The 27,915-nt window shown below is 46.8% G+C and overlaps 2 protein-coding genes across 6 annotated transcripts in view; one reads left to right on the top strand and one right to left on the bottom strand.

Annotated features, from left to right (window-relative positions):
* Positions 1–27,915, bottom strand: part of ggcx (gamma-glutamyl carboxylase) — a 227,662-nt gene that overhangs the window by 124,261 nt on the left and 75,486 nt on the right. The window lies entirely within an intron of this gene.
* Positions 8–27,747, top strand: LOC139235061 (vesicle-associated membrane protein 8-like). Its single transcript, XM_070866190.1, has 3 exons — positions 8–178; positions 17,170–17,322; positions 23,146–27,747. The coding sequence occupies exons 1-3, from the start codon at positions 164–166 to the stop codon at positions 23,287–23,289; spliced, it is 312 nt and encodes a 103-aa protein (XP_070722291.1). The 5' UTR covers positions 8–163; the 3' UTR covers positions 23,290–27,747.

The raw sequence follows: 27,915 nt of genomic DNA, 5'->3' as shown, positions 1-27,915 counted from the left end.
CTGCATGGTAAATAAGAAGGAAGCAGGAAGTTGTGCGAGATAATGATGACATTTAAGTAGCAGGAAGCGCCCAGTAAACTTTTGCTCGAGTTATTTGGACAGTAAAGTGCATGAATCCCCTGGTTTAAAAGTTGAAATAGGACTGATATTCCTGTGGGGCATCATGGCAGCAGCAGCAGTAAGTAGAGCTGGGAGCTTAATCTTTTGTTTGTTGCCTGTGTATCAGAAGTTTGTTTGAAGCAGCTTTCACTGTGCTCGGTGCTCTGTGTGTTGAGTCGCGAAGTGGGTGAGTCCGCTCTATTTGGTCTGTTCTGACTTGTGGCAGAGAGGCCCCAGCAAATGAAGTCATATGCTTTCTCCCACAACTGGCTAGTGCAATTGTTTATTTGTACAGCTTATTGTATCTTACTGAACAATTCACTTTGCAGGACATTCTGATACGTGGCAAATACTTTCAGTTGCCTCTTAGCTGCCGTGTTACACTATACCCTTTGAATCTTGGTAAAATAAGCACTTCCTTTTTTTGTGTTTCTTTTGACACGGCTGGTGGTTAGTTTAATCGCACTGCCTTCGGTGAAAAGTGTGTGTCGCCGATGTTATTTAAAGTCACCTCATTGTGTAACATAATTGAAGTGAACATTGGATCGCTCTTCCAAAGAGCCAGCACGGGCACGATGGGCCAAATGGCCTCCTTCTGAGCTGTATCATCCTACGTTTCTATGATTCTAAGAGACGAAAGATGATTAACTGCTCAGTGCCAACCACTTTTCTTTGTGGCAGTGCCTCTCTGTCACAAGTGAATATATTTTCCAGTCTACTGTTTTAAAATACTGAAGGCTGATCCTGATACGACAATAGAAGTTTTTTGGGGTCGGTGGTAGAGGTTTGTGCTGATTCTTTAACTCACCTTAATATCCTGACTAATCTTAAACAGGAAACCCCAGGCTGACTTCATACCTGAGGAACTGGCGGCAATTTCTTGGAGGGAAAATTGCTGATGGTTTGCCAATTGCTCTGTCTTTGCGGCAAAGTATCTGGCGCACCCTCATTTCGTTTGCACTGACAATTTATAGTCACCACATTGTGTGACATAATAGAAGTGAAAATAACACCCTTTTCTTCCCCCATTCTAATACAGAAGTTTTCCAAACACTTTCTTCAGGGAGTGGGTGCTCTTTTTAAATGTCTGTGCCGAGTTGGAAGCGGAGACGCTGCAGTTGGTATTTGCACCTCTGGACTTAATGTCTCGTCCGAAAGATCACATGGACAGTGCGGCACCCCCTCAGCACTGTACCGAAGTGTCAGCCTAGCTTATGTGCTCAAGTGTGCCAAGCTGAGACAAGCTTGGACAATACTCTAAGATGGCAGGGTTGACAGGCAGTACGGTTTTCATTCAAAATTTCTTGCTGTTTAATGACTGGAATATTAATGGATAGATTTTAAAACCCTGGGGGGAGATTTTCTGAACCACCTGCACAAAACCAGTCTGAGGAGTGAGGTGTTGTGCCACAGTCACACTGTGGCGGGCTCACTTCAACAAACTTGTTCCAACTCGGCTCGCTCAAAACGAAAGGGGGAGAAATTGATAATTGCCCCATTTGGATTATGCAGCAGGTGCTAAAGTTTCCCCCCTCAAAAAATTGGCTTTAGCACTCCAGGAAGGAAGTGCTAAATCAAACGCTCCACTTCCTTACCGGAGCACTAACTGGGTGCACACTTGAGCAGCGCTTCACACTGGGCCATGAAGTGCTGCCACGTACAAATACCTTTCCCTCCCTTAAAGGGAAGGGCCATCGCTGCAGGCTCTGCAATTAAAAAAAATCACCTACCTGGACCACCAAGAGTGCGGGGCTGAGCGATCGCGGACAGGTCCCCGTGAAGAAAACGGGGGAACACGGCGAAAACAAAGGCAAGTTTTATTTTACTTACCTCAGCCACCTCGCCTTTAGTTATGGCCCTGATAGTGGCTGGCTGCCCGATCAGTGCCTCCTGCAGCTGCCGGTGTTTTCGGGGCTGGGCGCCAACGAGCGCAATGCCATAGCGCCGCCACTAAACTCCCGCATAACATGGCAGGAGTCATTGTCAGCGCCGCGCCCAGGCACGAACACATTTGCACGCACCAAATCCCTGGGCCAAAATGTGCTGAGTGGTGCAGAGCACACCTGTACACTGTGGCTTTATACAGTGTTCTACTGCTGATACCTGGATCACCATCATCATCATAGGCAGTCCCTCGGAATCGAGGAAGACTTGCTTCCACTCCTAAAGTGAGTTTTTTGGTGGCTGAACAGTCCAATATGAGAGCCACAGACCCTATCACAGTTAGGACAGACATTCGTCGGGGGAAGGGGAGGGTGGGACTGATTTGCCGCATGTTCCTTCCGCTGCCTGCGCCTGACCTCTTCATGCTCACGGCGTTGAGATTCAAAGAGCTCAACGCCCTCCAGGATGCACTTTCCCCACCTAGGGCGGTCTTCGGCCAGGGATTCCCAGGTGTCAGTGGTGATGTCGCACTTTACAAGGGAGGCTTTGAGGGTGTCCTTGTAACGTTTCCGCTGCCCACCTTTGACTTGTTTGCCATGAAGGAGCTCCACATAGAGCAATTGTTTAGGGAGTCTCGTGTCTGGCATGCGAACTATGTGGCCTGCCCAGCGAAGCTGATCGAGTGTGGATGTTAGCCTGGTCGAGGGCACTGATGTTGGTGCGCCTGTCCTCCCAGGGGATTTGCAGGATCTTGTGGAGACATCGTTGGTGATATATCTTCAGCGACTTGAGGTGTCTTCTGTACATCGTCCATGCCTTTGATCCATACAGGAGGGCGGGTATTATTACAGCCCTGTAGACCATGAGCTTGGTGGTACATTTGAGGGCCTGGTCTTCGAACACTCTTTTCCTCAGGCGGCTAAAGGCTGCACTGGCGCACTGGAGGCGATGTTGAATCTCCGCATCAATGTCTGCCTTTGTTGATAAGAGGCTCCCGAGGTATGGGAAGTGGTCCACGTTGTTGAGGGCCGCGCCGTGAATCTTGATGACTGGGGGGGGGCAGTGCTGTCTGGCGAGGACAGGCTGGTGGAGGACCTTTGCCTTACGGATGTTAAGCGTAAGGCCCATGCTTTCATATGCCTCGGTGAATACATTGACTACATCCTGGAGTTCAGCCTCTGAATATGCGCAGACGCAGGTGTCGTCCGCGTACTGTAGCTCAATGACAGAGGTTGGGATTATCTTGGACCTGGCCTGGAGGCGGCGTAGGGTAAACAGCTTCCCACTGGTTTTGTAGTTTAGTTCCACTCCAGTGGGGAGCTTGTTGACTGTGAGGTGGAGCATGGCAGCGAGGAAGATTGAGAAGAGGGTTGTAGTGATGATGCAGCCCTGTTTGACCCTGGTGTGGACGTGGATTGGGTCTGTAATAGATCCGCTGGTAAGGATCACGGCCTGCATGTCGTCGTGGAGCAGGCGAAGGATATTGACAACTTTTGGGGGCATCCAAAACGGAGGAGGACGCTCCATAAGCCCTCACCATTAACAGTGTCAAAGGCCTTTGTAAGATCGAAAAAGGCCATGTATAAGGGCTGGTGCTGCTCCCTGCATTTTTCCTGCAGTTGTCGCGCTGTCCGTTGTGCCCCGTAGGGGACGAAATCCGCACTGTGACTCCGAGAGGAGCTCCTCGGCCACAGGGAGAAGACGGTTGAGGAGAACTCTAGCGACAATCTTCCCAGTGGCTGATAGCAGGGAGATTCCCCTGTAGTTGCCGATGTCGGACTTGCCCCCCTTTTTAAAGATGGTCACGATCACTGCATCTCTGAGATCTCCCGGCATGCTCGCCTCCCTCCAAATAAGAGAGTTGAGGTCATGTATCTACGCCAACAGCGCCTCTCCGCTATACTTTCGCGCCTCAGCAGAAATTTCATCCGCACCGGTAGCCTTGTTATTCTTGAGCTGTTTTATGGCTTTGCCTATTTCGTGCAGCGTTGGGGTTTCACTGAGGTGGTGGCGGGTCGCATGATGCGGGATGGAGTTGAGAACACTCGAGTCAAAGGCAGAGTCTCGATTGAGAAGACCTTCAAAGTGCTCCTTCCACCGGGCCCTGACAGCCTCGGTGTCCTTGATGAGTGTTTCCCCCTTCTTGGCCAGGAGTGGGGTGAGGTCTTGGGAGTTTGGATCGTAAGTTGCCTTGACTGCAATGAAGAATCCTCGCATATCGTGGCTGTCGGCCAGTTGTTGTATCTCCTGTGCTTTCTCCATCCACCTTTAGGTCCCGGGTTTTTTGTTGGACCTCAGCCTTGAGCCGTCTGTAACGTTGCTTTGCAGCTCCTGAGTTGGGTTGTTGCTTGAGGGTCAGAAATGCTCTGCGCTTACGATCTATTAGTTCTTGGATCTCCTGATCATTTTCATCAAACCAGTCCTGATGTTTTCTGGTTGAGTGACCAAGTGTCTCCTCACAGGCACTGGTTATGGAGGCCTGGAGGGCAGACCAAGCACTGTGGGTGTTCAGCATCTCAGGGTCATCAAGGCATGCCAGATTAGCTGTGAGGCGCTGGTTGGAGATGGCTTTCTTAGCTGGGTCTTTAAGTGCCCCAACATTAACTTTTTTGCGGCAATGCTTTTGCTGTCCCCTCTGCTTTGGGGCTATGTTAATATCGATGATAGATCGGATTAGGCGGTGGTCCATCCAGCAGTCGTCAACTCCTGTCATGGCGTGGGTGATGCGCACATCCTTGCGATCCCTGGCTCAGACGATTACATAGTCGAGCAGGTGCTAGTGCTTGGAGCGAGGGTGTTGCCATGATGCCTTGTATTTGTCCCTCTGGTGGAACAGGGTATTGGTGATGAGGAGTTCGTGTTCTAGACATTTTGTCAGGAGTAGGGTACCACTGGAGTTGGCTTTCCCTACCCCCTCTCTGCCAATCACGCCTCCCCCGTACCCAGAGCGGTACTGCTGATACCCAGAGCGGTAGTCGGAAGGTTGTGGGCTTGCATCCCACTCTAGCATAAAATCTAGGCTTGCACTCCAGTGAAGTACTGAGGGAGTGCTGCACTGTTAGAGGTGCCACTTTTCGGATGAGGCATCAAACTGAGGTTCTGTCTGCCTTCTCAGGTGGATGTAAAAAATACCATGACACTATTTCAAAGAACCTCAGATTATTCAGTCATTTATCTAAATGCTGTTTGTGGGAGCTTGCTGTGTGCAGATTGGCAGATGTGTTTCCTACATTACAATAGTGTCTATTTTTCAAAACTATTTCATTGGCTGTAAAGCACTTTGGTTCACCTTAAGATTGTGAAAAGCTCTATATAAATGCAAGTTCTTACTTTCTATCTTTTGATTGCATTGCTCCTGCTAGCCCTGTCTGAGAACAGCTAATTCAGCACAAGTTGATTCTTGAACTCAACACCCTTCTGGTCTGGACAACTCAGCTGTTCAGTGGATACATTCGGTCATCCATCAGACCAGCCTATGTCTAAGAGGCAACCATTTTAATCAACTGCTGAGGCACTGTAGGTTGTAATATACATCGATCCATTTCTGAGCCAGCTAGGAGATGGACCGATATATATTACAACCCGCAGTGCCTTGGCAACTGATTAAAATGCTCCTGTGCCTTCCTTAGTTTATCACAAGCTTCAATATTTTGTTACAGGTGAGGAAATGGCAGAATAGATTTCTGCTGCAGCTGTCAGTACCAAATGTGAAGTCGCAGTGCACTCTTTGTTCCACATTTTACCTTGGCCTGCCATAATCTCTTTATAAATGAAGGGAAAATGTATTTTCTTTGCTGCTTGCAGTAATTCCAGTGACCAGAGGAAACCCTTCCTTACAGTACAGCTCCCCCGATAGCCAAGTACATAAAGGCACTGGAAGAAATACAAGCCAGCAAGGTCCCAGGTTCAATCCCAGTCTATGCTGAGCTAGCTGATCTAATTGGGGCCACAGTAGGAGTGCTCCCACTGGCCTCAGTCCTTGATGTAAGGGAGGGGAGAAATCAGACAGGGTTGCTGTCCCTCAGCTCTGTCAAGGGACTCCTGTCGGAAACTATGTGAATGCATTGGGTGAGACTAAAATCAAGGCCGGCTCGGATGGCCAATAACAGTTACTGCATTCCAAAAGTAATTCATGATGTGGTAAGCTGTGGTTTAAGTGCAAATATCATTCAATCACTCACTGAATCTCACTGTCCAGGCTCAGACATGAAGAATGGCTACTTTGGTGAAGGAGTGTGGTCAGTATCCATGGTTGCACAGAAAGAGTCAGCAGCGCCTGGGAGACAAATAGGAGCAAGATTAAGACCAATATTATTCGCTGGTTGGCAGGCTCACTTTTGTTCTGGATCAACTTTTTCTGAAGATTCCTAGGCTGCCATGTTGTGTTGCAGATGATGTCCAAATGGTGACCATCAAGTGGTTCAATGGTTTTAAAAGCACCCCAACTACACCAGTGTGACATGCTTTCACAATGCCCATCTGGTGGTCTCTTCGAGTGCCTACTTAGAGGTAGTGTAAGAACATAAGAACATAAGAATTAGGAGCAGGAGTAGGCCATATGGCCCATCAAGCCTGCTCCGCCATTCAATAAGATCATGGCTGATTTTCTACATCAACTCCACTTTCCTGCCCTATCATCATATCCCTTGAATTCCTTAGTGAACAAAAACTTAATCAGTCTCAGACTTGAATATACTCGATGACTGAGCATCCACAGCCCTCTGGGTGAAGAAATTTCTCATCTCAGTCCCAAAATGGCCGATCCCTTATCCTGAAACTATGACCCCTAGTTCTAGACCCTCCAGCCAGGAGAAACATCCTCTCAGCATCCACCCTGTCAAGCCCTCTAAGAATTTTAGATGTTTCAATTAGATCACCTCTCATTCTTCTAAACTCCAGAGAGTATCGGCCCATTCTTCTCAATCTCTCCTCATAGGACAACCTTCTCATCCCAAGAATCAATCTAATGAACTTTCATTGCACGCTCTCCAGGGCAAGTAGACCCTTCCTTAGGTAAGGAGGCCAAAACTGTGCTAAGTACTCCACCAAAGCCCTAAATAATTGCAGCAAGGCTTCCTTACTCATATACTCCAACCCCCTTGCAATAAAGGCTAACATACCATTTGCCTTCCTGATTGCTTGCTGTATCTAAATGTTAAATTTTTGTACTGTGTCCGTGACAGCTAGAACTGAGACTATCCCGTCTATTTCATATACATCCCTTATGGCAGACTGAGGAGAATCCTTCCAATCAGTCTGGATTTGAACCCAGAAATTAAAGGCGAGTGCAGAATTTTTGTGGCAATTGGTAAAAAACACATTCATTTTGCTCATGGTCTATTCTTGGTAACGTAATGCTATTCGCAGAGATCGGTATTGCAGACATAGCAGTGACTCACTGTGCTCAACAGCCAGATAGCTGCAAGCTTCCCCTTTGCCAATCAGTGCAATATTTAGATAATAATATGTGATCCTTACTTCAAAATCGAATGTAAAGCTGTACAAGAGAAAACAGTGCGACAGCACAGTTATGTACTTCTTAAAGGTATCTGGATTAGCTCGTCATGGTGGATCAGTGGGTAAACGTACAGAGCCATCCAGATTTGGTCTCAAGTTCCATCCCCAGACATCTCAGTTGGCTGATCTCAGCATGGGGCAGCTGTAAGGGCACCTCTAGGCAATACAGGGAATAATGTCATCTAGGGCTGCTGTTTCTGATTGCTATCCCGTGACCTTGCTGGAAAGTGTGGCCCATGGACCTTGGGCGAGGATAGGATCAAGCTTGGCTGTGATGCCTTCGTGGTTGAATAACCTACTGTGACGAATGGCCACATTGACAAGGTCGCAGAGAGTGGCTGGCACCTTTGCAGCTGCAGCCCAGTTACCCACAGCGATGCGGGTGAAACAATGGCAGTGAGAGGTGGGACAAGTACTGTGGCTGTATGGGGTGGAAGGAGTATGTACATCATTTTTGAGTATTTTTATTTACTATAAGACGACCTGCATATCCTGCTCCTGAAAAATCTCCCGGCTAAGCAACACCTTAATTTTAAAACTGTCACCCTTGTTTTCAAATCCCTCCATTGCCTCGCCCCTCCTTATCCCTGTAATCTCCTCCAGCCCTATAATCCCTCGAGACTTCTGCGCTGCGCCTATTCTGGCTTTTGAACATTCCTGATTGCTCCACCATTGGCGCCGTGTCTTCAACTGCCTAGGCCCTAAGCTCTGGAACTCTCACCCTAAATCTTTCCACCTCACCACTTCTCTTTCCTCCTTTAAGATGCTCCTTAAAACCTGCCTCTTCGACCAAGCTTTTGATCATCTGCCCGAACATCTCCTTATATGGCTCGGTGTATCATTATTTTTTTCATAACGCACCAGTGAAGCGCCTTGCAACGTTTTATTACATTAAAGACACTATGGGGGGGGAATTTTCTGGTGATGTGTGCTTCTGTTTTCGCTCCGGAGGCCCTCTTCTGGGCGGGCGGTTAGCTTCCAGTGAATTTCCAGTGGGGATTTTCGGGGTGGGTTTTGCGGGGGCACGGAGCAGTACCGCCCGGAAGAGGCGAGCAGGTGTGCAACGCCCCTGGTTACGACACCGGCTTGCTTTTGGACTCCCGCCCGACTCGCACGCCTCGCAGCACACCCTGCTGGGACCGCCTGTGAAAGCGGGCAGTCCAACCTACACCGGCTGCAGTGAAGTAAGTAATGCCGACCTTAGTTTTTTCTTTTAATTTTCTTCGCGATTTATGTTGTGGTGGCATGGGCTGTGTATTGGGACTGTTTTTGGTGGGTTTTTTCCCTCCCCAGGCCTCTCTCAGAGTGCTCCCAGGCCGGCTGTTTAGCTCGGGATTTTCACGTGCTCAGCCGGCCTAACGCTCTGAGAGAGGTGTGCAACTTAGCGCTCCGCCCCACACTCGGGGCCCAGCTGCTCAATTTTGCTGACTGAGACGCAAAGTGATCCCGGGCGCACACTTTACCACCCCGCCGCCATTACCGCCCCGAAATCAGCAAAGCCGAAAATGCAGCCCTGTAAATATAAGATGCCGTTGTTTAGTTGTAGTGCGAAAAATGGGGCACCTACTGTTGCAGAGATCTGCCCTTCTTTTTCAGGTAAAATTGTGTTTGGTCTTGCAGCTCTGCGACTAGTTTCACCTTTCCCTCCGCCAAACTTTCATTTGTTCACAAGTCGGCACTGGGGTAGAGAGGCCGAAGTCCATTACGTTGTACGGGCCACGTTCTGATGGTGACAGCTCCTGACACACGGGTTTTGGGGAAGCCAATTGCTGTCTAATAGTAATACTGCTGGGTTCCGCTGGGGCCAGCAGCTGGTGAGAGCCAGCAACACTGTTCTGCCGAGTGCAGATGCTGCAGTTTCTTCGACGTGCCTGTACCTCTGCAGGCGTAGGGGTAAGTGAAACTGGAGTCATCACCTATCCAGTTTCGGACCAGGCTGTCTGAGGTTTGAGTGGTGAGTCTGGAAAATGTAAGACCACACTTCACTGAGCTTCAACCATCTGGCAAGAGGCAGAAAATGAGATGACCAGTTGTTGCAAATCTGAACCTGTTTTTGTCAACATCAGAATCAAAGGATAAAGAGTGTTCCAAGCTCACTGTGCAATAACAGCCTCACTGATGGTCCGTCTCTCAGTTAATCTGTACTTTCTAAAGTATCTTGATTATTTAGTTATTCCCCACCCCACCCTTTTATGTTCTCCTGCTCTCCTGAAAGCGCTGTCTCTTGTCCCAGATGTCCTTTGGTACCTCACCCAAGTGGCCATTCTTCGTATGTGAGCCCAGACAACGGGTGCCTGCAGGCCAATCGACTGCAGGGAGCATCACAGCCGAGCGTGTTCCTGTCCTCACCCAATGCCTGTGCAATTTCCTGCAGAGGTCCTACAATGACTAGGAACAGAAACCCTCGTTGATTTTCCCCCTTCGTGTCCCAGGGGCATTGAACTGCAGTTGACGGCACTATCAGGTGTCCCTGGCTAAATCAGGGGGGAAATGAGCTCGAGCTCCTGCTCCTGATCAGTATTCAGTTGGAAAGAGTCAGGGAGAGGCCACTGATCTGATCTTGGTGCTGTGATTCATGTCAGGTGAGCAGGTGCTCAACACACTGCTTACATAAAAGGAGAAATATTTAAGAACATAAGAACATAAGAACATAAGAATTAGGAACAGGAATAGGCCATCTAGCCCCTCGAGCCTGCTCCGCCATTCAATAAGATCATGGCTGATCTGGCCGTGGACTCAGCTCCACTTACCTGCCCGCTCCCCGTAACCCTTAATTCCCTTATTGGTTAAAAATCTATCTATCTGTGACTTGAATACATTCAATGAGCTAGCCTCAACTGCTTCCCTGGGCAGAGGACTCCACAGATTCACAACCCTCTGGGAGAAGAAATTCCTTCTCAACTCGGTTTTAAATTGGCTCCCCCGTATTTTGAGGCTGTGCCCCCTAGTTCTAGTCTCCCCGACCAGTGGAAACAGCCTCTCTGCCTCTATCTTGTCTATCCCTTTCATTATTTTAAACGTTTCTATAAGATCACCCCTCATCCTTCTGAACTCCAACGAGTAAAGACCCAGTCTACTCAATCTATCATCATAAGGTAACCTCCTCATCTCCGGAATCAGCCTAGTGAATCGTCTCTGTACCCCCTCCAAAGCCAGTATATCCTTCCTTAAGTAAGGTGACCAAAACTGCACGCAGTACTCCAGGTGCGGCCTCACCAATACCCTATACAGTTACTTAGGGAAAGAACATTTTCACAAATTCCTTTTGAAGTGCTTGTTATTTTGCAGCTTCTGGAGGCTGGTACATTGAGACAAGCCGGAATCCCCCCTGGCTAGTCTTCCCCCATCAGTGGTGTGACGTGTGTTGCCTGGAATAGATAGAAGCCAATTTCTTGTTCAACCAGTTGTACACGTTAAGCTAGGCTGCACTACACAAAGCTGTGGTGGACATTTAACCTCCCGGGTACTGTTCTATCTTTTCAGATGGATGTAAAAGAACTCATGGCACTATTTGAAGGACAGCAAGGGAGTTCTCTCAGTGTCTTGCCCAACACTCAATGAACACCACCAAAAACAAATCCCCGACTATTTGGTCATTCATCTCATTGTTGTTTATGGGAATTTGCTGTGTGCAAATTGGCTTCCATGTTTGCCTACAAAACAATAATGACTACACTTCAAAAAGTAATCAACTGATTGTAAGGTGGTTGGATCCTACTTACACCTCCTTAACATTGCTACCCCTACCTCAGCTCATCTGCTGTTAAAACTGGTCATCCATAACTCTGACAGCTCTCGACTCAACGATTCCAATGCTCTCCTGGCTGGCCCCGATCCTCCACCTTCTGTAACCTTCAGCTCATCCAAAACTCTGCTGCCCGTATCCTCTCCTACATAAAGTCGCACTCACGCAGCATTTCTGTTCTTCTTGATCGCCATTGACTCCCATTCCCACAGTGCCTCAGATTTAACATTGTCAACCTCATGTTTAAATCCCTTCATGTCCACACCCCTTCTTACCTCTAATCTCCTCCAGCCCCATAATCTACTTCCCTGAATTTTCCATTCCGGTGACTTTGGCCTCTTGTGCATCCTCCCCGCCCTTTGATGGCCATGCCTACAGCTGTCTAGGATCCACGTTCTTGAATTCCCTCCTTAAACCTCTCCACTTCTCCATCCCCCTCTAAAACCCACTTCTTTGACAAGGTTTTTGTTATTCCGTCCGAATATACCCTGCCTTGGTCAATATCCATTTTGTTCCGTGAAACGACTTGGGACATTCCTCTACATTAAAGGTGTTATGTATGTAATAACTCGATAGACTGAATACTGTAAACTAACACAGGTACAAACCTGGCTGTGCTTTATTAGGACCCGAAGTGCACATTACGTGATGGCTTGCCTTTTATACCTGGGACGCACACACGTGCGTACAGCCCAATGACCTCCAACAGTGGCACCACCTAGTGGCTAGTAACCCCAAGCATACATACATGACAATATCCCTCTTTAAGATATTAGTAACAGTCTTTTTACAGATTGAGATGGTCCGAGGCTTTCCGCTCCCGGGTTGATCGTCTCAGTTCAACTTCAGCCTCGGTCGAGTGTTCTGAGTCTGTTATGAATGGGGGCTGGATAGCCGATCTGATGGGAATGGCAATGACCATGTCAAGGATTGAAAGTCCAGATTCATTGATGACAGCGGAGTCCTCTGATGACTGAGGGTAGGTTGGTTGGTCACTGATTGTGACTTCCTCAGCGTGATCATGATACCACTGCTGTCTTTCGACGTCTGTATTCAACATGATCGTTCAAGTCAGGGTGGACAAGCGAGAGCTTGGTCTTGAGACCCCTCTTCATCAATAGTTCAGCAGGAGGGACCCCGGTAAGCGTGTGGGGTCTTGTCCTGTAACTAAGCAATATGCACGACAAGCGAGTCTGCAGTGAACCTTGAGTTACACGTTTCATACTCTGCTTGATGGTTTGGATAGCACGCTCTGCTTGACCATTAGATGCGGGTTTGAATGGTGCTGATCTCACATGTTTGATACCATTGAGTTTCATGAACTCTAGAAACTCCAGACTAGTGAAGTAAGTTCTGTTGTCGCTTACAACGATGTCGGGCAGACCATGAGTGGCAAACATGACACAAAGGCTCTCAATGGTAGCTGTGGATGTACTGGATGACAAGATTATACACTCTATCCACTTGGAATATGCGTCCACCACAACTAAAAACATCTTTCCCAGGAAGGGACCTGCAAAGTCGATGTAGATCCTGGACTATGGTTTAGATGGCCACGACCACAGACTCAGCAGCAATTCCGCTGGTGCTTTACTTAGCTGCATGCAAGTGTTGCACTGATGCACACATGATTCCAGATCAGTCAATTCCAGGCCACCTGAGACCTGGCAATGGCTTTCATCATGACAATACTGGGAAGAGTGCTATGTAGATTATGTACAAATTTCTCTCTGCCTTTCTTAGGCATAACAACACAATTACCCCACAGTAAACAATCTGACTGAATGGATAGTTCGTCTTTGCGACGGTTGTAAGGTTTGGTCTCATCACCCATTTGCTTGGGTATGGCAGACCAATCACCACTAAGGACACAACGTTTCACAACTGATAATATCAGGTCCTGGCTGGTCCAGGTCTTAACTTGTTGAGCCGTGACAGGGGTTCCTTCACTTTCAAATGCACTCATAACTAACAGTAGGTCTGCAGGTTGTGGCGTCTCCATCTCTGGTGTGGCCAACGGCAGACGGCTCAGTGCATCCGCACAATTCTCGGTGTCAGGTCTATGGTGAATGACATAATCATAGGTAGATACTGTCAGTGCCCACCTCTGGATGTGGGACAATGCATTGGTATTGATACCTTTGTTTTCCGAAAACAATGAAATGAGTGGCTTGTGATCTGTTTCCAGTTCAAACCGAAGACGAAACAGGTACTGATGCATCTTTTTAACCCCATACACACAGGCTAATGCTTCTTTTTCTACCATGCTGTAGGCTCTTTCTGCCTTTGATAAACTTTTAGAAGCATACGCAACAGGTTGTAGTTTAGCCGACTCATTAGCTTGTTGGAGCACGCAACCAACTCCCTATGATGAAGCATCACAGGCCAATACTAGACGCTTACACAGATCATAATGTACCAGCAGCTTGTTAGAGCAAAGCAGATTAGTAGCTTTCTCAAAAGCTCTATCTTAAGACGCACCCCAAACCCAGTTGTCGCCTTTTTTTAGCAGCATGTGCAGTGGCTCTAATAAAGTGCTCAATCTAGGTAGGAAATTACCGACCAAGGAACGAATGCAACTCCGTCATATTCTGAGGCTTGGGTGCATTTTTTATGGCCTTGGTTTTCGAGTCCGTAGGCCTGATGCCTTCAGCCGCAATTTTCCTCCCCAGGAATTCGACTTCCGGTGCCATGAAGACGCACTTCGATCATTTCAGTCTGAGTCCCACTTTGTCCAGACGATGTAGAACCTCTTCCAGGTTGTTCAGATGGTCAGCAGTGTCACGACGGTTCTAGGGATGGACTTCAGTAGACTCTCCATGTTCCTCTGAAATATGGCTGCAGCTGAGTGAATTCCGAAAGGGCACCTGTTGTAGATAAACAGTCCTTTATGAGTGTTGATGCACATAAGTTTCTTCGACATCTCGACCAGCTCTTGTGTCATGTAGGCCGACGTCGGATACCGTTTAGTGAACGACTTCCCCCCGGCTAGCGTTGCAAACAGGTCATCAGCCTTCGGTAACGGGTATTGATGCTGTTTCGAAACTCGGTCGATCGTAACCTTATAGTTTCCACAAATCCTGACAATGCCATTACTCTTCAACACGGGAACAATGGGGCTGGCCCATTGAATAAATTCGACCGGTGATATTGACCTCTTCACGCTGGAGTCTTTCCAGTTCGATTTTGACCTTCTCCCTCATCATGTACGGAACCGCCCAAGCTTTATGATGGGCGGGTCTTGCATCCGAGTCCATGTGGATCTGCACCTTGGCTCCCGTGAAATTGCCGATGCCTGGTTCAAACAGCAAGCGGAACTTGCTCAGCACTTGAGCACATGGAGTATCATCCTCCGACAACAACGCTTTGATATCATTCCAATTCCATTTGATTTTTTTCTAGCCAATTCCTACCGAACAGCATTGGACCATTGCCTGGAACAATCCATAACGGTAAATTATAAAGCGGACCATCATACACCTTGACTACTGCACTGCCAATCACCATTATGCGTTCTTTAGTATATGTACACAACTTGGCATTGACTGGACTCCGCTTAGGCCTCACAACCTTAGTATCCCACAGCTTGTCGAATGTCCTCTGGCTCATTATTGATTGACTCGCACCCTTGTCCAATTCCATCGGTACCGGCACACCGTTAAGTTTCACATTAATCATTATCGATTGGCTCTTTTTTAGGAACGAATACAGTCCATACACTTCCTCCTCTGATATCTCGGATTGCATGTCCGGATCTGCGCTATACTGGTCATCATCCTCCACATAGTGTGTCGCAGTACGCTTGCTCAGTTGCGGACACATGTGCTGGAGATGCTCCAGTGTCGAACAGCCTTTACAAATGTACTGTTTAAACCAACACTGATGAGGCCGATGATTGCCCCCACAATGCCAACACAGTGAAATTGGATTCATTCCCGTTGGCAGACTTTGGGCAACCACAGGTTTCGCATACAGTCGAGATGGCCCTGCCATATGCATCTCTGCCAAACGACGATACAATCTTGTTTACAGCACTTGCCGAGTTCCGATTTTTCAATGATATCTGCTTTAAGTTTTTGTCCGTCGTCATGCATGCCTGTTCAATCGTGATGGTCTTGCTCAAATCCAGCATCTTCACTGCGAGTAGGATCACTCCTCGTGGTTGATGCCGATTACAAAGATTTCCCGCAGCATGTCTCCCAACACGTTTTTGAACTTACACGGTCCAGCTAGACGTCTTAGGTCGGCAATGAATTCCGACACATCCTGGCCCTCAGAACGAACGTGCTTGTAGAATCGATATCGTGAGATGATGATGCCTTCTTCTGGTTTGAGATGGTCATGTACCAGAGCACACAATTCCTCATAGTCCTTGTCCACTGGACTTGCAGGCGAGAGAAGATTCTTTGAGTCCACTGATTTTCGGACCACCAACCGTGAGGAAGACCGCCCTGCGCCTAACTGTGTCAGTGGGTTCCTCCATTTTGTTGGCCACCAAGTACTGGCCCAGGCGAGCTACAAAATCTGCCCAGTCCTCTCCCTCCACAAATCTCCCCAGAATTCCAATGTTGCTCATTTTTGCATGCGAAGTTTCTTAAGTTACCTCGTTGCCAAATGTTATGTAATTAATAACTCGATAGACTGAATAATGTAAACTAATACAGGTACAAATCTGTCTCTGCTTTATTAGGACCCAAAGTGGTCACATTACTTGATGGCTTGCCTTTTCTACCTGGGCCGCACACACGTGCGTACAGTCCAATGACCTCCGACAGTGGCGCCACCTGATGGCTAGTAACCCCAAACATACATACATGACAAAAGGTATTATATAAAAACAAGTTACTGTTGTTCCAGTTTTCATGTCGGAAGCAGTATTACATCCTGTGGTTTAAATGAAGTTACAATTTCTGATGGTGAAGTTAGCATGGCTGAGGAAGGTTGCCAGAGCTACCTGGTCCTATAGAGGTTTTATAATACGTTAAATATTTAAAATCTTTGCCAGGAGAAACTTGGCTAGAGAGGTGAAAAGAAATTAAGTGCAGGTGATTGTGAAGTCAGTAACCTGAAGCATTTCAAACCCAACTCCTGTATTGCAGCTGTTGCTGCTCTGTAGACCATTGCTCCTCTGTTGACCATTGCTGCTCTGTTGACCATTGCTACTCTGTTGACCATTGCTCTGCTTTGTTGACCATTACTGCGCTGTTGACTATTGCTGCGCTGTTGACCATTGCTCTGCTCTGTTGACCATTGCTGCTCTGTTGACCATTGCTCTGCACTGTTGACCATTGCTGCTCTGTTGACCATTGCTCTGCACTGTTGACCATTGCTGCTCTGTTGACCATTGCTTTGCTCTGCTGACCATTGCTCTGCACTGTTGATCATTGCTGCTCTGTTGACCATTGCTCTGCACTGTTGACCATTGCTGCTCTGTTGACCATTGCTGCTCTGTTGACCATTGCTGCACTGTTGATCATTGCTGCTCTGTTGCCCATTGCTCTACTCTGTTGCCCATTACTTTGCTCTGTTGACCATTGCTCTGCTCTGTTGACCATTGCTGCACTGTTGACCATTGCTCTACTCTGTTGCCCATTGCTTTGCTCTGCTGACCATTGCTCTGCTCTGTTGACCATTGCTCTACTCTGTTGACCATTGCTGCTCTGTTGACCATTGCTGCTCTGTTGCCCATTGCTCTACTCTGTTGCCCATTGCTCTACTCTGTTGCCCATTGCTTTGCTCTGCTGACCATTGCTCTGCTCTGCTGACCATTGCTCTGCTCTGTTGCCCATTGCTGTACTCTGTTGACCATTGCTCTACTCTGTTGACCATTGCTGCTCTGCTGACCATTGCTGCACTCTGTTGACCATTGCACTGCTCTTTAGACCATTGCTCTGCTCTGTTGACCATTGCTGCTCTGTTGCCAGGAGGAAGGCCGTGTGAAGGAGGACCATGTCAAGAGCCTACAGAGTGACGTGGAAGGAGTGAAGACCATCATGTCTGAGAACGTCGACCGAATACTGGCTCGTGGAGAGAAGTTGGATGATCTCATGAACAAGACCGAGGACCTGCAAGCCAGTGTAAGCTAGCGATTATTTAACAGATGAATTTAGAAGCTCCCGTCATGACGCATTTGGCAAAATCAGTGAGGAACTGAGCTCTGCAGACCAGAAGGTCCCAGGTTTGGTCTCTGGTCTGTGCTGACTTTGTTGTTCTTAGCCAGAAGAGCAGTATAGATGCAGCAATTGAACTCAGCACCCCTAGACTAGGGAGGGGGAAATCAACAGAAACTCCTGCACCCATCTGGTGACTGCACATATGTGGACATGCGGTGAGGTCAGAATAGAGCTTGGCTATGATGCCCTTCAAAGTCAAATATCTTGTTCACACTCACCGCCTCAGCTCACACACGAAGTACGGTTACATGGACGAGGTACCAGATGTGACGAGGTGTCATTGCAGCCACACTCCATCAGGAGTCAGCATCTTCAGGAAAGAAGGAAGTTAAATGATGACTCCATTTGTCCCCTCTTGCTGCCTTCCACCTTGATTGGTTATGTTGAGGAACGGGAGTCACTGTGGCACATGACTTCTTCACAAGTGTGATCAGTCAATTCTGCTCTAATGTCATTGGTAGGCCTATTTGTCAGGCCCAAAGCAACATTGTCACCAGAAATTCAACAACGTGTGATTCTGGGCGTGTGAAGTTTTCATCATATCCCTACTTGAACTGTGAAAAACACTCAGCATATAATTAGAAATTGTATCCTTCCAAGCTTTAGTTGTGTGTGGAGGGCACAATTTGAGCTGGTTAACATTGGGATGAAGTACTAATGGGTACAAGTCTGTCACTGGAGGTGGGAGCAATTGGAGGCAATTAATTATGAGCATCAGACAAGAAGCATAACTCAGAATATTAAGTCTGGGGGAATCGAGAACAAGGGCACAATGTTAAACATAGAGCTAGGCCATTCAAGAGCAAAATCAGGAAGCACTTTTTCATATAAAGAGCAGTGGAAATTAGAAATTCTCTCCCCCATAAGGCTGTGAATGCTGAGTCAATTGGGGCTTTCAAGATGGAGAGCGACAGATTTTTATTAGGTAAGGGATATGGATCAGGGTGAGTAAATGGAGTTGAGAAACAAATTAGCTGTGATCTAATCGAATAGTGGAACAGGTTTGAGGGATTGAATGGCCTTCTCCTGTATGTGGAATGGTTTAGGTACAAGATATCTGACACTGTATTGGTATCAACACATGAATAGGTCCAGACACAATACTGTGAAAGACAGGCCCTGTCGTGATTTTCTGTCCATTTTTTACAAGATTACGTGTTCCATCTAGAGAGGAAGTGGGTGACAACCAGACAGAAGAGGAGGACTAGGCACGTAGTGCAGGAGTCCCCTGAGTCCATCTCGTTCTCCAACCAGTATTCTGTTCTGAGTACTGGTGAGGGCAATGGTGCCTCTGGGGAGTGCAGCCAGAGCCAAGTCCATGGCACCACGGGTGGCTCAGCTGCACAGGGAGGGAGGATGTTTAGCGTAAGGCCCATGCTTTCATACACCTCAGTAAATGAGTCAATAAATCAGTAAATAAGGAGTATAGGGAATAAGGTAGATGAGCTGAGAGCATAGGCAGACGCTTAGGAGTACGATATTATAGCTATTAGTGAGACATGGATGAAAGAGGGGCAGGTATGGCAGCTCAACATTCCTGGTTATAGGGTTTTCAGATGGGATAGAGAGGGGGGTAAAGAAGGAGGGTGAGTCGCAGTATTAATTAAAGAAACAATTACAGCTGTAAGAAGGGATGATATGTTAGAGGGGTCATCCAACGAGGCCATATGGGTTGAATTGAAGAACAAAAAAGGGATGATGACACTGCTGGGAGTGTACTATAGATCCCAAAACAGTCAGAAGGAGATAGAAGAACAAATATGTGGGCAAATTGCTGTGAAGTGCAAAAATTATAGCACTGTAATAGTGGGGATTTCAACTACCCTAATATTAACTAGGAAAAAAGTAGTGTGAATGGTACAGAGGGTACAGAATTCCTAAAATGCATTCAGCCCATATGTAACAAGCCCAACAAGGAGAGGGCGGTTTTGGACCTTGTTTTGGAGAATGAAGAGGGGCAGGTGGAAGGGGTATCAATAGGAAAGCATTTTGGTGCTAGTGATCATAATTTAGTAAGATTTAGGGTAGTTATGGAAAAGGACAAAGGTAGACCAGGAATAAAAGTTTTCAATTGGGATAAAGCCAATTTTGCTGAGCTGAGATAGGATTTGGCCAAAGTGAACTGGAAATGGCTACTTGATGGTAAATCAGTGTCAGAGCAGTGAGAGGCATTCAAGGAGGAGATCCTGAGGGTACAGAGCAAGTATGTTCCCTTTAAAAAAAAGGGTCAGGTGAACAAATCTCGAGCCCCCGATTGTCAAGGGACATACAGGGTAAGATAAAGAAAAAAAGGGAGGCTTATGACAAATACCGAGAACTCAATACTACAAAAACTCTAGAGGAGTATAAGAAGTGCAGGGGTGCAATTAAAAATGATATCGGGAACCGCAAAGAGAGAGCATGAAAGAATGTTGGCAAGTAAAATCAGAAAAACCCCAAAGATGTTTTATAAATACATTAAGAGCAAGAGGATAATTCGAGAAAGAGTGGGTCCTATTAGCGACCATAAAGGAAATCTGTGTGTGAAGGCAGAAGACGTGGGTATGATTCTTAATTAATATTTTGCATTTGTTTTCACAAAAGAGAGGGGCGATGCAGACTTTGCAATGAGGGAGGAGTGTGAAATAATAGACGAGATAAACATAGTGAGAGAGGAAGTATTAAGGGGCTTAGCAGCTTTGAAAGTGGATAAATCCCCAGGCCCGGATGAAATGTATCCCAGGCTGTTACGGGATGCAAAAGAGGAAATAGCAGAGGCTCTGACCATCATTTTCCAGTCCTCCCTGGCTACAGATGTGGTGCCAGAGGAGTGGAGGACAGCTAACATCGAGCTTTGTTTAAAAAGGGAGAAAGGGATAGACCGAGTAATTACGGCTAGTCCGCCTAACCTCGATGGTGGGAAAATTATTGGAAAAAATCCTGAAGAACAGGATAAATCTTCATTTGGAAGGACATGGATTAATCAAGGATAGTCAGCATGGATTTGTTAAGGGAAGGTCTTGTCCGACTAACTTGATTGAATTTGTCGAGGAGGTAACCAGGAAGGTCGATGAGGGCAGTGAGTACGATGTAGTGTATATGGATTTTAGCAAAGCTTTCGATAAGGTCCCACATGGCAGACTGGTCATGAAAGTAAAAGCCCATGGGATCTAGGATAAAGTAGCAAGTTGAATCCAAAATTGACTCAGAGACAGGAAGCAAAGGGTAATGGTTGATGGGTGTTTTTGTGACTGAAGGCTGTATCCTGTGGGGTTCCGCAGGGCTCAGTACTGGGTCCCTTGCTTTTTGTGGGACTGACTTAGACTTGAATGTAGGGGGTATGATTAAGAAGTTTGCAGATGACACAAAAATAGGCTGTGTGGTTGATAATGAAGAAGAAAGCTGCGGACTGCAGGAAGATATCAATGTACTGGTCAGGTGGGCAGAATAGTGGCAAATGGAATTCAATCTGGATAAAGTGTAAGTGAATACATATTAAATGGTACGACACTGAAAAGTGTAGAGGAACAAAGGGACCTTGGAGTGCAGGTTCACAGATCCCTGAAGGTAGCAGGCCAGGTAGATAAGGTGTTAAGAAGGCATACGGAATACTTGCCTTTATTAGTTGAGGCATGGAATACAAGAGCAAGGAATACAATGCTTGAACTGTGTAAAACACTGGTTAGGCTGCAGCTGGAGTACTGTGTGCAGTTCTGGTCACCACATTACAGGAAAGATGTGATTGCACTGGAAAGGGTGCAAAGGAGATTTACAAGAATGTTGCCTGGACTGGAGAAGCTGGGTCTGTTTTCTTTGGAATAGAGGAGGCTGAGGGAAAACCTGATTGTGGTGTATAAAATTATGAGGGGCCTAGATAGAGTGGATAGGAAGTACCTGTTACCCTTGGCAGAGGGGTCAACAACCAGGGGGCATAGATTTAAAGTAATGGGGGGAGGTTTAGAGGCGATATGAGGGGAAATGTCTTCACCCAGAGGGTGGTGGGGGTCTGGAACTTACTGCCTGAAAGGGTGGTAGAGGCAGAAAAAACGTCACCACATTTAAAAAATACTTGCATGTGCACTTAAAGTGACGTAACCTACAGGGCTACGGGCCAAGAGCTAGAACGTGGGATTAGGTTGGATAGCTTTTGATCAGCCAGCGTGGACACGATGGGCTGAAATGGCTTCCATCTGTGCTGTAAATTTCTATGATTCTATGATAGTACAAGCAGTGCACCTGGTAGTCTAACCAAGGCCCCCTGGGTCAGAATCAGTGCTCTACCCATCGAGATGCCATCATGTGCTCACCATTCAGACTTGTTTGTTGCATCTTATCTGTTATATAGGGAGAACTTTGATCTGAATCAGGGTGACTGAGTAACCATACTGTAGTTTGTGACAGTACCTGATTGCTTCTGCCAGCTTGGCTCAGTTGGTAGCATTCTGGTCTTTGGTTCAGGAGATTGTGACATTGAACTCCATGTCTTGAGTATGTGTTTTGGAACTAACACATCTAGTGCGGTTGTTCCCCCTGTTAGCGGTACTATCCTTTGGTTGAGATGTTAAACTGAGGTCCCATCTGTCCGCTCTGGTGGTTCCGGTGGTTGTTAAAGATCCCATGGCATAATCTGAGGAAGAGCAGGAAGTTCTCACAATATCCTGACCAACAATTCTTCCTCCACCAAAACCATGGCCAAATGATTGGCACTTTTTAATGGCAATTTATTGCCCATCACTAATTGCCCTTGAGAAGGTGGTCGTGAGCCACCTTCTTGAACCGCTGCAGTCCTTGTGGTGAAGGTCCTCCCACAGTGCTGACTTTGTCATAGCAGTTTGGTACAACCGAGTGGCTTGCTAGGCCATTTCAGAAAGCAGTTAAGAGTCAACCACATTGCTATGTGGTCTGGAGTCACATGTAGGCCTGACCAGTTATTTCCTTCCTTACAAGATATTAGTGAACCAGATGGGTTTTTATGACAATCCGGTAGTTTCATGGTCACCATTACTGATGCTAGCTTTTTAATTTCAGATTTATTTAATTGAATTTAGATCCCCCAGTTGCCGTGGTGGGATTTGAACTCATGTCTCCGGATTATTAGTCCTGGTCTCTGGATTACTAGTCCAGTAACATAACCACTATGCCCCGACATAACAACAGACACTGCATTTCAAGTAATTCATTGTGTGAAGTGTGTTGAGATGTTCGAAGTGACAACAACTTGCATTTATGTAGCACCGCTAACATAGTAAAACATCCCAAGACGCTTAAACAGGAGCGATTATCAAACAAAATTTGACATCTAGCCACATAAGGAGAAATTAGGGCAGATGTCCAAAAGCTTGGTCAAATAAGTAGGTTTTAAGACATGTCTTAAAGGAGGAAAGAGAGACTGAGAGGTTTAGGGAGTAGGATTCCAGAGCTTAGGACCTTGGCAGCTGAAGGCACGATTGCCAATGGTGGAGTGATTAAAATCAGGGATGCACAAGAGGCCAGAATTGGAGAAGCAGAGAGATCTCTTAAGGTTGTGGGGTTGGAGGAGGTTACAGAGATAGGGAGGGACGAGGCCATGGAGGGATTTAAAAACAAGGATGAGAATTTTTTATTTGAGGTGTTGCCAGAACAGGAGCCAATGTAGGTCAGCGAGCACAGGGATGATGAGTGAGCAGGACGTGGTGTGAGTTAGGATAAGCACTGTTTAAATGCATCTTTAAATGTTATTTATTATATTATTTACACATTTCCTTGCAGTCAGAACACTTCAAAACCACCTCACAGAAAGTGGCACGGAAATACTGGTGGAAGAATACAAAGATGATCATACTGCTTGTGGTCATCGTTGTCATTATCCTGACCCTGATCATTCTCTTTGCCACAGGGGTCATTCCATCCTAACGGCAGGAGCCCTTGCAGTAGCCCAGAATGTGGTATTTTGTGTTGTTTACTAAGCTTTGTGTTCTTTCTGTCCAGTCTATACCCTGCTATTGTGATAAAGATGCACTCTTGGTTTAATGGTTGATTTTGTGTTCTATATTTTCAAGAACCATCCTTGCTGTACACAAACCTGCAAAATCCTTTGTAAAAATTTACGGATGTAAATGTTGACTCAATAAAGTATCAGGCAGAGGGCTGGAAATACTAGAAATATCCTAAAATAATCATTACTATCTTTTCTGTGACTTTTGTGCTCGTCAAGGTGAGAAATGTTAATATTAGTGAATGGAATACCTTGCATTTGAGACTCCCGGTACCAGTATCGACATTTCCAGGGCAGGTTTGGCATCAATTGTATATAAAGTAAAGCTCCCTCTACACTGTCCCATCAGACACTCCCAGGGCAGGTACAGCACAGGTTGTATACAGAGTAAAGCTCCCTCTACACTGTCCCATCAAACACTCCCAGGGCAGGTACAGCACAGGTTAGATACAGAGTAAAGCTCCCTCTACACTGTCCCATCACACACTCCCTGGGCAGGTACAGCACGGGTTAGATACAGAATAAAGTTCCCTCTACACTGTCCCATCAAACACGCCCAGGGCAGGTACAGCACAGGGTTAGATACAGAGTAAAGCTCCCTCTACACTGTCCCATAAAATACTCCCAGGGCAGGTACAGCACAGGTTGTATACAGAGTAAAGCTCCCTCTACACTGTCCCATCAAACACTCCCAGGGCAGATACAGCACATGATTAGATACATATTAAAGCTCCCTCTACACTGTCCCATCAAACACGCCCAGGATAGGTACAGCATGGGGTTAGATACAGAGTAAAGCTCCCTCTACACTGTCCCATCAAACACTCCCAGGGCAGATACAGCAAGGGGTTAGATACAGAGTAAAGCTCCCTCTTTTTTGTCCTAACAATGTGTCTTCGCTCTCTACCCAGAAGAGTACCCTCTATTACAATGATGTGACATCATTTCATTTCCCACACCAGCTATTCTGTGCCCTCTGAGTGAAATTGCCAATTTTGCTGAATTCAGGACAACTTGGTATTGTGATTCCCATGAGAAACTGGGTTGAGATTGAGCCTGTTATGTTCAGAATAAATCCATAGGACTATATCGCAAGCTCAAACTGTTGTGACCTTGGTGTCTTTATTCAGACTCCAGAGTGAGGAAGCAGCATGGTGAATCACCTTTTATACCTGCTTGCCCCATGGTGCACAGGTGACTTTTAGGTCTCCTACAGATGTGCCCCCTAGTGGCAAGTCTTACATTTTGGTACGGTTTACATACATACATAACAGTCCCAGTCTCAGAGATTTTCATCCCATTAATCTGGACTGGATGTAAATTCAGGTTCCAGGCGTGAAATAATAATCTCCCATCCTTATAAAATCACCTCCTAATGTGCTTGTATCCTTGCACTTACTCTTGCCTACAAGACACATGCTGCAATATTTGCCAGTTCATATTCTCTGGTACATCAAATAAATCGCTAAACCACCCTTCACACACAGTCAGCAAACTGCCGCCAACTGCTGGGGTAAGTTTCCGCTATTCTGTTCACGATTAAATGTGTCACATTGACAGCACTTTTTCCTGCGGGTTATCGTTGTGAAATTGTGGTATTGTTTCTGAGCAATGCAGTGAACTTTTTGGGTTTCTACAGACCCACTCCCAACAATCACTCGGGGGATCTTGACACTCTCTCCATTGAGAGGCTTAGAATGGTTCTTCCCTCTCCTTGGTGGGAATGTGTAAGCTCCTTTAACTTGTGGGGTGCAATCGTCTGGTGTATTCTGAGGGGAAGCACTCCACTGCTCACTGAGAGCTGCTTCTCTCAGAGTTTGTAATAATGCTGTGGAACTTGGATCTGAATCGAAGAGCACAAGAAATCAAGGTGCAAAGGAAACAGCATGAATGTAATTGTTATTGAGCTGCTACTCCTTAAAGCAGCGGAATCAGTGTTGAGAGTACAACCTATAATGTTAGGAAAGAAACAGATTTATTTTAAAATTGAGGACAGATCAGTCAGCATCCGAGAGAGAGGGGTTAACATTTCAGGGCAGAACCTTTAAGAGAACTCCGAAATATTAACTTGTTTGCTCCTTCAGATGCTGGCAGACCTGCTCTGCATTTCCAGCATTTTTCTGCTCTTCTTTAATCACTAACACTGCTATATGCGTGCGCGCTCAGTTCATGCAGCAGAGCTGGTCTCCAGTCTTGGTTAATCCTTGCCACTGGACCAAGCCCTAGCTCTGTCAAGCCCGTGTGGTGGCTGGTGTGCAACGGTCACCACACGTTAAAAAAATCCACGCACAGGCATCTTCCACCCTCCAAGATGTAGTTCTGGATCTGGAATATTAAGTCCTTCATTGAAACACCTGTGAAATCATCCTTTTTTGGCGTGGAAGTCATCCTCGCTTCGAGGGACTGCCTATGATGATGATGAATATGGAACTAATTTCCCACATGATTAACATTTTTTAAACTTTTCTCAAAAACAAAAGTAGGACTTATACAAGCCCTGTCAGACCACCATTGCAGGTGTGTGTGTGTCGCAGGCCAACACCAGGCTGTCCTGATCACGAGGGAGATGGGACAAACTGGTTAATGCTGGCTCAGAGCACTGTGCTTAGTTTTATTATGAAGAGATGAGTGCACATGTTTTATAGTCATTTGGAGAGTAAAGTTTGGAAGGAGAAAGTGGTATTTGCTCAATTGACTCCTGTGTACTACAGCCTGAGTGATGGGGTAAACTGTGTGAAAAACAAGCCAGCTCTGGGATCTCAATGAAAACATGAACCTTTCCTTACCTATAGTTATTTCATTGTTTCTTTCCCCATTTTTTCCCTCCCCTCCTGAAGGTGCTAGCATCCACTGGGGTGTGTGGATCTACGGGGGGCGGGGTGGCCAATGACCCTCCTGTACCTTGCCCAATTAGCCACTCTTCATGTGTGAACCTAAACAATGACAGCAGGCTATTCAACCATGGGCAGCAGCACAGCCAAGCCTGATCGGATCATTACCCTGTGACCACAGACATACTTCCCACTCAGCGTCGCTGGATAGCGATTAGGAGGAGGAGCCCTGCTTGATTTTCCCCTACTGCTGGCCCAGCTGACAGCAGCTACCTCAGCACAGCCCAGGGATCAAGCATGGGGCCTCCTGAGCTGTGTAGCTCTGCATCATGCCTGATAGTGACCCCTGCTGAATGTGCCGGGGGCTCCTGTGAGTGTTAGTCCTGTTGGGGCTTGAGGCTGGTGCTGGTCACTTGTTGTGTTACTGAAGTTGGGACCACCCTAGTCTCGCTGGCTCAGTGCTTTACCAACAGAGTGGTGCACATTCCCAAAGGGCCATCGGAGGAGCTGTCTTCCTCGTTCATTCAGATTAAAGAGTGAGTGACAGGAAAACATCATCATCATAGGCAGTCCCTCGGAATCGAGAAAGACTTGCTTCCACTCTTAGCATGAGTTCTTAGGTGGCTGTACAACCCAATACGAGAACCACAGTCTCTGTCACAGGTGGGACAGATAGTTGTTGAGGGAAAGGGTGGGCAGGGAACCTGGTTTGCTGCACGCTCCTTCCGCTGCCTGCGCTTGATTTCTGCATGCTCTCGGTGACGATACTCGAGGAGCTCAGCGCCCTCCCGGATGCACTTCCTCCACTTAGGGCGGTCTATGGCCAAGGACTCCCAGGTATCGGTGGGGATGTCGCACTTTATCAGGGAGACTTTGAGGGTGTCCCTGTAACGTTTCCTCCGTCCACCTTTGGCTCGTTTGCCGTGGACGAGTTCCGAGTAGAGCGCTTGCTTTGGGAGTCTCGTGTCTGGCATGCGAACTATGTGGCCTGCCCAGCGGAGCTGATTCAAGTGTAGTCAGTGCTTCAATGCTGGGGATGTTGGCCTGGACAAGGGCACTAATGTTGGTGAGTCTGTCCTCCCAGGGGATTTTCAGGATCTTGCGGAGACATCGCTGGTGGAAAACGCTGCTGTGAGCCATTCTCCGCTTCACTCGGCCTCTTCATGCAAGTTTGTTTCTAGCCTGTGGGAAGTAGATATGTAACCACAGGGCTGACCGGCTGCAGGCACTGTGGGTTAGATTGGCAGTTTGTAATGTGATACTAAACTGGTCCTTCCTCTTGTGTGTTGTGCAAGTTAGATATGTTAACAGATGCCTGCTTTCTCTGTGGTACAGGCAAGCATTCCAAATATCTCAGCATGCCCAACACTCCCACACATTGGTGAACTGAGCTTGAATTGAAGATCCCTTAACTGTGGAACAGGGGAGAAGTGAATGTGGAACAGTTTTTCTTTAACCTTGTAATATTCTGCCTTATTTGGTTTTAATGTGCTACGTTCTGTGAATTATTAAAGTTTACTTGTCTCTGTGAGGGGCGGAGCTGAATCTTGTGTATTTTTATGTATATTTTTCTTCTTTTCCCAGTTTTCTCCTCTCCTGAAAGTGCTGACTCTCACTGGGGTATGGGTCCCCTCGTCTCTCATTGGGATACAGGTCCCCTACTCCCGAAGGTGCTGACTCTCACTGGGGTACATGTCCTCTCGTCTCTCACTG

Source organism: Pristiophorus japonicus, chromosome 22, assembly GCF_044704955.1.
Source record: "Pristiophorus japonicus isolate sPriJap1 chromosome 22, sPriJap1.hap1, whole genome shotgun sequence".
NCBI lineage: Eukaryota > Metazoa > Chordata > Chondrichthyes > Pristiophoridae > Pristiophorus > Pristiophorus japonicus.
Note: the sequence above shows the minus strand (reverse complement) of the source record. Positions and strands in the feature narration are given on the sequence as shown.

Coding starts and splice junctions, on each gene's coding strand:
- LOC139235061 (XM_070866190.1), top strand. Junction 17,323..23,145: donor CCGAGGACCTGCAAGCCAGT/GTAAGCTAGCGA, acceptor ATTTCCTTGCAG/TCAGAACACTTCAAAACCAC.